Below are 15,315 nucleotides of genomic sequence, written 5' to 3'. Positions count from 1 at the left end.
GATAATATTCTATAAAAAAAAGGATCTTATATATGATAAAGTGATAATGTTCTATAAAAAAGTATCTCATATATGATACAATTATAATGTTCTAGAAATGATAAAGTGATATTATATAAAGAAAGTCTCTTATATATGATAAAGTTCTATAAAAAAGTATCTTATATATGATAAAGTGATAATATTCTACAAACAAGTATCTTAGAAACGATAAAGTGATAATGTTCTATAAAAAAGTATCTTATATATGATAATGTTCTATAAAAAGTATCTTATATATGATAAAGCGATAACGTTCTATAAAAAAGTATCTTATATATGATAATGTTCTATAAAAAGTATCTTATAAATGATAAAGTGAGAATGTTCAATAAAAAGTATCTTATAAATGATAAAGTGATAATGTTCTATAAAAAGGTATCTTTTTTGTGATAATGTTCTATAAAAAGTATCTTATATATGATAATGTTCTATAAAAAAGTATCTTATATATGATAATGTTCTATAAAAAGTATCTTACATATGATAAAGTGATAATATTCTACAAACAAGTATCTTAGAAAGGATAAAGTGATAATATTCTATAAAAAAGTCTGTTCTATATAAGAAGGTATATCAAATATTTTGTTACGGTGGCGTAAGTATTATTTCCTTCTTCAAAGGCATGTTACTGTTGGCCAAGCACCAATCACTGATTGGAGTTCATGTGGAAAGAAGGGGACTGAGATTGAAAAGTGCAAGCTTTGTGTGTTGTGGCAGGTAGACAGTCACCCACTCCAGAGTTTTGGCAGGTAGACAGTCACCAGCTCCAGAGTTGTGGCAGGTAGACAGTCACCCACTCCAGAGTTTTGGCAGGTAGACAGTCACCAACTCCAGAGTTGTGGCAGGTAGACAGTCACCAACTCCAGAGTTGTGTCAGGTAGACAGTCACCAACTCCAGAGTTGTGTCAGGTAGACAGTCACCAACTCCAGAGTTGTGGCAGGTAGACAGTCACCAGCTCCAGAGTTGTGTCAGGTAGACAGTCACCAGCTCCAGAGTTGTGGCAGGTAGACAGTCACCAACTCCAGAGTTGTGGCAGGTAGACAGTCACCAGCTCCAGAGTTGTGTCAGGTAGACAGTCACCAGCTCCAGAGTTGTGGCAGGTAGATAGTCACCAGCTCCAGAGTTGTGGCAGGTAGACAGTCACCAGCTCCAGAGTTGTGGCAGGTAGACAGTCACCAGCTCCAGAGTTGTGGCAGGTAGACAGTCACCAACTCCAGAGTTGTGTCAGGTAGACAGTCACCAACTCCAGAGTTGTGGCAGGTAGACAGTCACCAGCTCCAGAGTTGTGTCAGGTAGACAGTCACCAACTCCAGAGTTGTGTCAGGTAGACAGTCACCAACTCCAGAGTTGTGGCAGGTAGACAGTCACCAACTCCAGAGTTGTGTCAGGTAGACAGTCACCAACTCCAGAGTTGTGGCAGGTAGACAGTCACCAGCTCCAGAGTTGTGGCAGGTAGACAGTCACCAACTCCAGAGTTGTGTCAGGTAGACAGTCACCAACTCCAGAGTTGTGGCAGGTAGACAGTCACCAGCTCCAGAGTTGTGTCAGGTAGACAGTCACCAACTCCAGAGTTGTGTCAGGTAGACAGTCACCAACTCCAGAGTTGTGGCAGGTAGACAGTCACCAACTCCAGAGTTGTGGCAGGTAGACAGTCACCAACTCCAGAGTTGTGTCAGGTAGACAGTCACCAACTCCAGAGTTGTGGCAGGTAGACAGTCACCAGCTCCAGAGTTGTGTCAGGTAGACAGTCACCAACTCCAGAGTTGTGTCAGGTAGACAGTCACCAACTCCAGAGTTGTGGCAGGTAGACAGTCACCAGCTCCAGAGTTGTGTCAGGTAGACAGTCACCAGCTCCAGAGTTGTGTCAGGTAGACAGTCACCAACTCCAGAGTTGTGGCAGATAGACAGTCACCAACTCCAGAGTTGTGGCAGGTAGACAGTCACCAGCTCCAGAGTTGTGGCAGGTAGACAGTCACCAGCTCCAGAGTTGTGGCAGGTAGACAGTCACCAACTCCAGAGTTGTGGCAGGTAGACAGTCACCAACTCCAGAGTTGTGTCAGGTAGACAGTCACCAACTCCAGAGTTGTGTCAGGTAGACAGTCACCAACTCCAGAGTTGTGTCAGGTAGACAGTCACCAACTCCAGAGTTGTGTCAGGTAGACAGTCACCAGCTCCAGAGTTGTGGCAGGTAGACAGTCACCAACTCCAGAGTTGTGGCAGGTAGACAGTCACCAGCTCCAGAGTTGTGGCAGGTAGACAGTCACCAACTCCAGAGTTGTGGCAGGTAGACAGTCACCAACTCCAGAGTTGTGGCAGGTAGACAGTCACCAGCTCCAGAGTTGTGGCAGGTAGACAGTCACCAACTCCAGAGTTGTGGCAGGTAGACAGTCACCAGCTCCAGAGTTGTGGCAGGTAGACAGTCACCAGCTCCAGAGTTGTGGCAGGTAGACAGTCACCAACTCCAGAGTTGTGGCAGGTAGACAGTCACCAGCTCCAGAGTTGTGGCAGGTAGACAGTCCCCAGCTCCAGAGTTGTGGCAGGTAGACAGTCACCAGCTCCAGGGTTGTGGCAGGTAGACAGTCACCAGCTCCAGAGTTGTGTCAGGTAGACAGTCACCAACTCTAGAGTTGTGGCAGGTAGACAGTCACCAACTCCAGAGTTGTGGCAGGTAGACAGTCACCAGCTCCAGAGTTGTGTCAGGTAGACAGTCACCAACTCCAGAGTTGTGGCAGGTAGACAGTCACCAGCTCCAGAGTTGTGGCAGGTAGACAGTCACCAACTCCAGAGTTGTGTCAGGTAGACAGTCACCAGCTCCAGAGTTGTGTCAGGTAGACAGTCACCAGCTCCAGAGTTGTGGCAGGTAGACAGTCACCAGCTCCAGAGTTGTGGCAGGTAGACAGTCACCAACTCCAGAGTTGTGGCAGGTAGACAGTCACCAGCTCCAGAGTTGTGGCAGGTAGACAGTCACCAACTCCAGAGTTGTGTCAGGTAGACAGTCACCAGCTCCAGAGTTGTGGCAGGTAGACAGTCACCAGCTCCAGAGTTGTGTCAGGTAGACAGTCACCAGCTCCAGAGTTGTGTCAGGTAGACAGTCACCAACTCCAGAGTTGTGTCAGGTAGACAGTCACCAGCTCCAGAGTTGTGGCAGGTAGACAGTCACCAGCTCCAGAGTTGTGTCAGGTAGACAGTCACCAGCTCCAGAGTTGAGGTGAGACTGTACCACATGACAGCATTAGCTAACAATGCTAACCTTTGAGCGTGCTGCGTATCTTTGCACCCAGGGTTCATCTTGGTCCTGGCAGCCAGAGTCCGGTTCTCCTTTCCTCTTCTGGGGCTTCTTCTTCTCACTTCTGGAAGCCAAAGCCTGGCAAGAACGTTTCTTTCCACAAGTAGGCAAGTTGTCCCCCAGCAAGTCGCTGAATGATGGATTCACCCAATGGTTGTGCTGCAAGAAAACATCGTCATTAAGTCTGCACCTCCTCGTAGCAAAACCAGAAGAATGGACTGTCGCTCAACCAGTGGACAGGACGTTCAAGCGTTTCAATTTGGGACCACCACATCTGGATCACATATTGTCTACACATCTGTATCACGTATGGTACATATTGTCACAAATCTGTATCACGTATGTTACATATTGTCAACACATCTGTATCACGTATGGTACATATTGTCAACAAATATGTATCACATATTGTCAACACATCTGTATCACGTATGGTACATATTGTCAACACATCTGTATCACGTATGGTACATATTGTCAACACATATGTATCACATATTGTCAACACATCTGTATCACGTATGGTACATATTGTCAACACATATGTATCACGTATGGTACATATTGTCAACACATCTGTATCACGTATGGTACATATTGTCACAAATCTGTATCACGTATGGTACATATTGTCAACACATCTGTATCACGTATGGTACATATTGTCAACAAATATGTATCACATATTGTCAACACATCTGTATCACGAATGGTACATATTGTCAACACATCTGTATCACGTATGGTACATATTGTCAACACATCTGTATCACGTATGGTACATATTGTCACAAATCTGTATCACGTATGGTACATATTGTCAACACATCTGTATCACGTATGGTACATATTGTCAACAAATATGTATCACATATTGTCAACACATCTGTATCACGAATGGTACATATTGTCAACACATCTGTATCACGTATGGTACATATTGTCAACACATCTGTATCACGTATGGTACATATTGTCACAAATCTGTATCACGTATGGTACATATTGTCAACACATCTGTATCACATATGGTACATATTGTCAACACATCTGTATCACGTATGGTACATATTGTCAACACATCTGTATCACGTATAGTACATATTGTCAACACATCTGTATCACGTATAGTACATATTGTCAACACATCTGTATCACGTATGGTACATATTGTCAACACATATGTATCACGTATGGTACATATTGTCAACACATCTGTATCACGTATGGTACATATTGTCAACACATATGTATCACGTATGGTACATATTGTCAACACATCTGTATCACGTATGGTACATATTGTCAACACATCTGTATCACGTATTGACAACACATTTGTATCACGAATGGTACATATTGTCAACACATCTGTATCACGTATGGTACATATTGTCAACACATCTGTATCACGTATGGTACATATTGTCAACACATATGTATCACATATTGTCAACACATCTGTATCACGTATGGTACATATTGTCAACACATCTGTATCACGTATGGTACATATTGTCACAAATCTGTATCACGTATGGTACATATTGTCAACACATCTGTATCACGTATGGTACATATTGTCAACACATATGTATCACATATTGTCAACACATCTGTATCACGTATGGTACATATTGTCAACACATATGTATCACATATTGTCAACACATCTGTATCACGTATGGTACATATTGTCAACACATATGTATCACGTATGGTACATATTGTCAACACATATGTATCACGTATGGTACATATTGTCACAAATCTGTATCACGTATGGTACATATTGTCAACACATCTGTATCACGTATGGTACATATTGTCAACACATATGTATCACATATTGTCAACACATCTGTATCACGTATGGTACATATTGTCACAAATCTGTATCACGTATGGTACATATTGTCAACACATCTGTATCACGTATGGTACATATTGTCAACACATATGTATCACATATTGTCAACACATCTGTATCACGTATGGTACATATTGTCAACACATCTGTATCACGTATGGTACATATTGTCAACACATCTGTATCACGTATGGTACATATTGTCAACACATCTGTATCACGTATGGTACATATTGTCAACACATATGTATCACGTATGGTACATATTGTCAACACATCTGTATCACGTATGGTACATATTGTCAACACATATGTATCACGTATGGTACATATTGTCAACACATCTGTATCACGTATGGTACATATTGTCATCACATATGTATCACGTATGGTACATATTGTCAACACATCTGTATCACGTATGGTACATATTGTCAACACATCTGTATCACGTATGGTACATATTGTCAACACATATGTATCACGTATGGTACATATTGTCAACACATCTGTATCACATATTGTCAACACATCTGTATCACGTATGGTACATATTGTCAACACATATGTATCACGTATGGTACATATTGTCAACACATATGTATCACGTATGGTACATATTGTCAACACATCTGTATCACGTATGGTACATATTGTCAACACATGTGTATCACGTATGGTACATATTGTCAACACATCTGTATCACGTATGGTACATATTGTCAACACATATGTATCACGTATGGTACATATTGTCAACACATCTGTATCACGTATGGTACATATTGTCAACACATCTGTATCACGTATTGACAACACATCTGTATCACGAATGGTACATATTGTCAACACATCTGTATCACGTATGGTACATATTGTCAACACATCTGTATCACGTATGGTACATATTGTCAACACATCTGTATCACGTATGGTACATATTGTCAACACATATGTATCACGTATGGTACATATTGTCAACACATATGTATCACGTATGGTACATATTGTCAACACATCTGTATCACGTATGGTACATATTGTCAACACATCTGTATCACGTATGGTACATATTGTCAACACATCTGTATCACGTATGGTACATATTGTCAACATCTCATCTGTATCACGTATGGTACATATTGTCAACACATCTGTATCACGTATGGTACATATTGTCAACATCTCATCTGTATCACGTATGGTACATATTGTCAACATCTCATCTGTATCACATATTGTCAACATCTCATCTGTATCACATATTGTCAACACATCTGTATCACATATGGTACATATTGTTAACACATCTGTATCACATATGGTCAACACGTCTGTATCACATATGGTACATAGCTCAACACATCTGTATCACATATAGTCAACACGTCATCTGTATCACATATTGTCAACACATCTGTATCACATATGGCATATATTATAAACATCTATATCACATATGGTATATATTATAAACACATCTGTATCACATATGGTCAACACGTCTGTAACACATATGGTACATAGGTCAACACATCTGTATCACATATAGTCAACACGTCATCTGTATCACATATTGTCAACACATCTGTATCACATATGGTATATATTATAAACATCTATATCACATATGGTATATATTATAAACACATCTGTATCACATATGGTCAACACGTCTGTAACACATATGGTACATAGGTCAACACATCTGTATCACATATAGTCAACATGTCATATGTATCACATATTGTCAACACATCTGTATCACATACGGTATACATTGTCAACACACTTGGTCACATATTGTCAACACATCTGTCTCAAATTGTCAACACATCTGTATCACATATGGTACATGTTGTCAACACACCTTGTCACATATTGTAAACACATCTGTATCACATATGGTACATATGATCAACACATCTGTATCACATATGGTACACATTGTCAACACACTTGGTCACATATTGTCAACACATCTGTCTCAAATTGTCTACACATCTGTATCACATATGGTACACATTGTCACCACACCTAGTCACATATTGTCAACACATCTGTATCACATATGGTACATATGGTCAACACATCTGTATCACATATTGTCAACACGTCATCTGTATCACATATTGTCAACACATCTGAATCACATATGGTCATCACATCTGTATCACATATGGTACGTATTGTCAACACACCTGGTCACATATTGTCAACACATCTGTCTCAAATTATCAACACATCTGTATCACATATGGTACATATGATCAACACATCTGTATCACGTGGTACATATTGTCAACACATCCGTCTCAAATTATCAACACATCTGTATCACATATGGTACATATGATCAACACATCTGTATCACGTGGTACATATTGTCAACACACCTGGTCACATATTGTCAACACATCCGTCTCAAATTATCAACACATCTGTATCACATATGGTACATATGATCAACACATCTGTATCACATATGGTACATATTGTCAACACACCTGGTCACATATGGTCAACACATCCGTCTCAAATTATCAACACATCTGTATCACATATGGTACACATTGTCTGGAGCAAAAGCGATACATATTAATGTGGGAGAGTGTTGATACCAACGTGCTTGATGGACACACAAAGAAGTCGCAGACCTCCATGCTTTTACAAGTTTCATCTGTTTTGCGGCGTAGAATGATGTCCGCAGCACAATACTTCCTATAATACTTGATATCACTCCACAAATCTGGTTTTCATCAAGAATCAAAATCTATTCCATTGCATGGTTGGATTTACTTTGCTGCCATCTGCTTCTTGCAGGAAGACACAAGCCTCTTTTGCACTCAGACAGTTGACACGCTGCTTGCTGCACGACAGCCATCTTGGCTTCTTGCTCCGCCATCATTGCCTTTCACTTCATGGAAGAAGTCACCTGACTGAAGACCAGCTCGATATTTGCCAAATAAACTTACAACTAACTCACCTTCTTTGAAGACACTTTCTCTTCCATCTTTGGCATGCTTGAAGTCCTCAACCTAAGAAATGTGATGTACAATTATTACTATGAACATGATCATATGAATACAATTATTACTATGAACATGATCAAATGAATTCAATTATTACTGTGAACATGATCAAATGAATACAATTATTACTATGAACATGATCAAATGAATTCAATTATTACTGTGAACATGATCAAATGAATACAATTATTACTATGAACATGATCAAATGAATACAATTATTACTATGAACATGATCAAATGAATACAATTATTACTGTGAACATGATCATATGAATACAATTATTACTGTGAACATGATCATATGAATACAATTATTACTGTGAACATGATCATAAGAATACAAACACAATGACAAAGTGAATGGTTGTTATTGCCACAACACTTTGACAATATTACATCATTCATTGACAATATTAAATCATTAAGTGACAATATTACATCATTCATTGACAATATTAAATCATTAAGTGACAATATTACATCATTCATTGACAATATTACATCATTCATTGACAATATTAAATCATTAAGTGACAATATTACATCATTCATTGACAATATTAAATCATTAAGTGACAATATTACATCATTCATTGACAATATTACATCATTCATTGACAATATTAAATCATTAAGTGACAATATTACATCATTCATTGACAATATTAAATCATTAAGTGACAATATTACATCATTCATTGACAATATTACATCATTCATTGACAATATTAAATCATTAAGTGACAATATTACATCATTCATTGACAATATTAAATCATTAAGTGACAATATTACATCATTCATTGACAATATTACATCATTCATTGACAATATTAAATCATTAAGTGACAATATTACATCATTCATTGACAATATTAAATCATTAAGTGACAATATTACATCATTCATTGACAATATTACATCATTCATTGACAATATTAAATCATTAAGTGACAATATTACATCATTCATTGACAATATTAGGTCATGAAAAACACGTTTTTAATGTCGAAAAAAACTTACCAAGTTTGCCTTTAAGTTCAGTGTCTGACTCTTTATTGTTCTTTTCTCCTAAAGTTCTTCAATTATTTATCGTCAGTAAAGAGTCAATTTGAAGATTTATCGTCAGTAAAGAGCCAAATTGAAGATTTATCGTCATTAAAGAGCCAAATTGAAGATTTCTGACCAAGATTGTTTCAACAAGCCCCGTGGAGGTTGAATGCCGCAAATCGCACCGCGGTGACGTAAAGTAACGTAAAAAACTAAGACCTATGACGGTAGTGCTTATTCTGCGCATGCGCACGTCGTTTGCCACCTCGGAAACTCATTTAATTTTATTTTTTATTTTTTATTCTATGAACCTTTATTTATAAATTGCAACATTTAAAAAGAGGTGAGAAATAATAATCACAATAAGTAGAAAACAGCGTCAGGGGTTGTAAAGTGACTGTCTTTTCTTTTTATTTGCATTCTCCCGGAGAAGTGATCACGTGATCTCTTCTTTAGTATTGGAATTCTTGACAACAACAAATGCTGGTCGATGTTATTTTGTTGCAAGCTAAATTTGTCCAGATTCAAACTGGTGCTGTCACTGTCAAGGCATGAAGTTCTCCAATGTTTACAAGCAGAACACAACAACAAAATAAATTATATTTAAGACTGCCAATCTTTGGCCACCAAACGATTCGTTTGGATTCTGACTCCCAGGATGAAGATCCTATTCGGAATAGATTCTCCACTCAAACACATTTTCGCAATGTATTAACTTGTTTAATAGTTATAGAGAAACTTTTGCAAAACATGCTAGAAAAGCTCTTTCTGTTTGCATGTACACTGTTTCCTAACACGTCGTGTATATATATATATATATATATATATATATATATATATATATATATATATAGTTTTGTCAATTTAAAAAAAAATAGAAATTGATTTAAAATTTGGATGTGAATCGATGTTTCTATGTAGCCCTGATAGCAATATTTCAGAGAATTCCTCGCAATATTTGTATATTATTCTGATCCAGATATTAGTGATTGTTTTGTTGAAGAAAAAAACTAAGAACGGTTAAAAAAAAATCACTTTATTTGAGAGGAACCTTCCTCCCATCTTTAGAGCAGCCAGGCTGCGACCTTTAGACCCCGCCCCCAGACATGCTGACGTCACAGCCCAGACGTGGCACTCCAGCGCCCCCGCGTGGCAAAGCGCCACACGGCTTGGTGTAATCCTACATCAGTGAAATAGTTGTTGATGGGAAAATGCTCACTGATGGTGTCCTGAACACCACGTCATTGTGCGCAGCCTTTAGGACACCAAGCTCCGCCCCCTCCAGGCTGCGAGGTGAGGAGGAGATGATTTCATCCTCCAACAACGTCAACAACAACAACAGCGGCGGCAAGGAGGACCGGAAGGAGAATCATGTCGTCCGCGGCTGGAGGAGGAAGGAGAAGCGCGGAGACAGCTGCTCTCCTCCCTCCTCTTCCTCCTCCCTCCTCTTCCTCGCGTCTTCCGCCCTGCAGGCCCAGCGTCTTCCCGACAACACCACCTTGCACCTCCCACGCACTCCCGACAACACCACCTTGCACCTCCCACACACTCCCGACAACACCACCTTGCACCTCCCACACACTCCCGACAACACCACCTTGCACCTCCCACACACTCCCGACAACACCACCTTGCACCTCCGACACACTCCCGACAACACCACCCTGCACCTCCCACACACTCCCGACAACACCACCTTGCACCTCCCACACACTCCCGACAACACCACCTTGCACCTCCCACACACTCCCGACAACACCACCTTGCACCTCCGACACCAGCTCTGCGGGAAAAGCGCACTGGATTACGGCGTGAGGAGCAGCGGAGGAGGAGAGGGAGGAGGAGGAGGAGGAGGAGGAGGAGGAGGAGAGGTGGTGAGGAGGCCGCATGACGACTCCAAAGATAAGGTGAGCATCTTCTTCTTCTTCACATAGCATGTTTGTGTATTCACCTGGACATGTATGTATTCACCTGTACATGTGTGTATTCACCTGCACAGGTGTGTATTCACCTGCACAGGTGTGTATTCACCTGCACAGGTGTGTATTCACCTGCACAGGTGTGTATTCACCTGTACATGTGTGTATTCACCTGTACATGTGTGTATTCACCTGTACATGTGTGTATTCACCTGGACATGTGTGTATTCACCTGCACAGGTGTGTATTCACCTGTACATGTGTGTATTCACCTGTACATGTGTGTAGTCACCTGTACAGGTGTGCATTCACCTAGACGTGTGCATTCACCTGGACATGTGTGTATTCACCTGTACAGGTGTGTATTCACCTAGACGTGTGTATTCACCTGGACATGTGTGTATTCACCTGTACATGTGTGCATTCACCTGTACATGTGTGTATTCACCTGGACGTGTGTGTATTCACCTGGACATGTGTACACCTGTACATGTGTGTATTCACCTGTACATGTATGTATTCACCTGTACATGTGTACACCTGTACATGTGTGTATTCACCTGTACATGTGTTCACCTGTACATGTGTACACCTGCACATGTGTGTGTTCACCTGTACATGTGTACACCTGCACATGTGTGTATTCACCTGTACATGTGTACACCTGTACATGTGTGTATTCACCTGTACATGTGTACACCTGTACATGTGTGTATTCACCTGTACATGTGTTCACCTGTACATGTGTACACCTGTACATCTGTGTATTCACCTGTACATGTGTATTCACCTGTACATGTGTACACCTGTACATGTGTGTATTCACCTGTACATGTGTTCACCTGTACATGTGTACACCTGTACATGTGTGTATTCACCTGTACATGTGTACACCTGTACGTGTGTGTATTCATCTGTACATGTGTACACCTGTACGTGTGTGTATTCACCTGTACATGTATTTACATGTTTTGGGTGGCATGGCGTAGCGGGTATAGCGGCCGTGCCAGAAAGTTGAGGGTTGCAGGTTCACTCCCCAGCTCTTACCATCCATATGGCTGCCATTGTGTCCTTGGGCAGGACACTTCACCTTTGCCCCCGGTGCCGCTCACACTGGTGAATGAATGATGGGTGGTGGTCAGAGGGGAGGGGCCACAGGCGCAAACCGGCAGCCACGCTTCCGTCAGTCTACCCCAGGGCAGATGTGGCTACTGATATAGCTTACCACTATCACCACCACCACCATCACCACCACCACCACCACCACCACCATCACCACCACCACCATCACCACCACCACCACCACCACCACCCTCACCACCACCACCACCATCACCACCACCAGCACCACCACCACCATCACCACCACCACCACCACCATCACTACCACCACCACCAGCACCACCACCATCACCACCACCAGCACCACCACCACCATCACCACCATCACCACCACCACCATCACCACCACCACCACCACCACCACCATCACCACCACCACCATCACCACCACCACCACCACCACCACCCTCACCACCACCACCACCATCACCACCACCAGCACCACCACCACCATCACCACCACCACCACCACCATCACTACCACCACCACCAGCACCACCACCATCACCACCACCAGCACCACCACCACCATCACCACCACCACCACCACCATCACCACCACCACCACCACCCTCACCACCACCATCACCACCACCAGCACCACCACCACCATCACCACCACCACCACCACCATCACCACCACCACCATCACCACCACCACCATCACCACCACCACCATCACCACCACCACCACCATCACCACCACCACCACCACCACCATCACCACCACCACCACCACCACCACCACCACCACCATCACCACCACCACCACCAGCACCACCACCATCACCACCACCAGCACCACCACCACCATCACCACCACCACCATCACCACCACCACCACCACCACCATCACCACCACCAGCACCACCACCACCATCACCACCACCACCACCACCACCACCACCACCACCACCACCACCATCACCACCACCACCATCACCACCACCACCACCACCACCACCACCATCACCACCACCACCACCAGCACCACCACCAGCACCACCACCACCACCACCAGCAGCAGCAGGTGTGAATGAATGATGGATTCTCACTTCTCTGTGAAGCGCTTTGAGTGTCTAGAAAAGCACTATATCAATCTAATCCAATATTTGTATCATTATTATTACATGTGTTTACCTGTACATGTATTCACCTGTACATGTGTGTATTCACCTGTACATGTGTGTATTCCCCTGGACATGTGTGTATTCACCAGTACATATGTGTATTCACCTGGACATGTGTGTATTCACCTGGACGTGTATTCACCTGTACATGTGTGTATTCACCTGTACATGTGTGTATTCACCTGTACATGTGTGTATTCACCTGTACATGTGTGTATTCACCTGTACATGTGTGTATTCACCTGTACATGTGTGTATTCACCTGTACATGTGTGTGTTCACCTGTACATGTGTGTATTCACCTGTACATGTGTGTATTCACCTGTACATGTGTGTATTCACCAGTACATGTGTGTATTCACCTGTACATGTGTGTATTCACCTGTACATGTGTGTATTCACCTGGACATGTGTATATTCACCTGCACATGTGTGTATTCACCTGTACATGTGTGTATTCACCTGGACATGTGTATATTCACCAGTACATGTGTGTATTCACCTGTACATGTGTGTATTCACCTGTACATGTGTGTATTCACCTGGACATGTGTATATTCACCTGCACATGTGTGTATTCACCTGTACATGTGTATATTCACCTGTACATGTGTGTATTCACCTGTACATGTGTGTATTCACCTGCACATGTGTGTATTCACCTGTACATGTGTGTATTCACCTGTACATGTGTGTATTCACCAGTACATGTGTGTATTCACCTGTACATGTGTGTATTCACCTGTACATGTGTGTATTCACCTGGACATGTGTATATTCACCTGCACATGTGTGTATTCACCTGCACATGTGTGTATTCCCATTTATTTATTTATTTATTTATTCACCTGTACATGTGTGTATTCACCTGGACATGTGTGTATTCACCTGTACATGTGTGTATTCACCTGTACATGTGTGTGTTCACCTGTACATGTGTGTATTCACCTGTACATGTGTGTATTCACCTGTACATGTGTGTATTCACCAGTACATGTGTGTATTCACCTGCACATGTGTGTATTCACCTGTACATGTGTGTATTCACCTGGACATGTGTATATTCACCTGCACATGTGTGTTCACCTGTACATGTGTGTATTCACCTGGAAATGTATTCACCTGTACATGTGTGTATTCACCTGTACATGTGTGTATTCACCTGGACATGTATTCACCTGTACATGTGTGTATTCACCTGTACATGTGTGTATTCACCTGTACATGTATTCACCTGGACATGTGTGTATTCACCTGTACATGTATTCACCTGTACATGTGTGTATTCATCTGGACATCTATTCACCTGGACATCTATTCATCTGTACATGTGTGTATTCACCTGGACATGTATTCACCTGTACACGTGTGTATTCACCTGTACATGTGTGTATTCACCTGTACATGTGTGTATTCAACTGGACATGTGTGTATTCACCTGTACATGTGTGTATTCACCTGGACATGTATTCACCTGTACACGTGTGTATTCACCTGGACATGCGTGTATTCACCTGGACATGTATTCACCTGTACATGTGTGTATTCACCTGTACATGTGGGTGTACAGGTGTATATTCACCTGGACATGTATTCACCTGTACATGTGTGTATTGACCTGTACATGTGTGTATTCACCTGGACATGTATTCACATGTACATGTGTGTATTCACTTGTACATGTGTGTGTACACCTGTACCTGTGTATATTCCCCTGGACATGTGTGTATTCACCTGGACATATATTCACCTGTACATGTGTGTATTCACCTGTACATGTGTGTATTCACCTGTACATGTGTGTATTCACCTGTACATGTGTGTATTCATCTGTACGTGTATTCACCTGGACATGTGTGT

At 41.8% G+C, this 15,315-nt stretch overlaps 2 protein-coding genes across 3 annotated transcripts in view; one reads left to right on the top strand and one right to left on the bottom strand.

Moving 5' to 3' along the window:
• LOC133543721 (cell cycle checkpoint protein RAD17-like) overlaps positions 1-9,472 on the bottom strand; it is a 125,705-nt gene extending 116,233 nt beyond the window's left edge. The window contains exons 1-3 of the mRNA XM_061888506.1: positions 9,258-9,472; positions 8,186-8,237; positions 3,294-3,488 (exon numbers count right to left, since the gene is read on the bottom strand). Of these exons, the coding sequence (XP_061744490.1) occupies positions 3,294-3,488; positions 8,186-8,221 (231 nt within the window). The 5' untranslated portion in view covers positions 8,222-8,237; positions 9,258-9,472. The remainder of the gene's footprint in view (positions 1-3,293; positions 3,489-8,185; positions 8,238-9,257) is intronic.
• Positions 9,473-10,445: 973 nt separating this feature from the next.
• Positions 10,446-15,315, top strand: part of znf608 (zinc finger protein 608) — an 18,278-nt gene continuing 13,408 nt past the window's right edge. For both annotated transcript variants that reach the window (XR_009804501.1, XM_061888346.1), the window contains exon 1: positions 10,446-11,191. Coding sequence is in view for 1 of the 2 variants with exons in the window: in XM_061888346.1 (XP_061744330.1) it covers positions 10,496-11,191 (696 nt within the window). In the remaining variant the exon portion in view is untranslated. The remainder of the gene's footprint in view (positions 11,192-15,315) is intronic.

This window comes from Nerophis ophidion, linkage group LG01, assembly GCF_033978795.1.
Source record: "Nerophis ophidion isolate RoL-2023_Sa linkage group LG01, RoL_Noph_v1.0, whole genome shotgun sequence".
Lineage (NCBI taxonomy): Eukaryota > Metazoa > Chordata > Actinopteri > Syngnathiformes > Syngnathidae > Nerophis > Nerophis ophidion.
The sequence above is the reverse complement of the archived record's forward strand: the minus strand, read 5'-3'. Positions and strand labels throughout refer to the sequence as shown.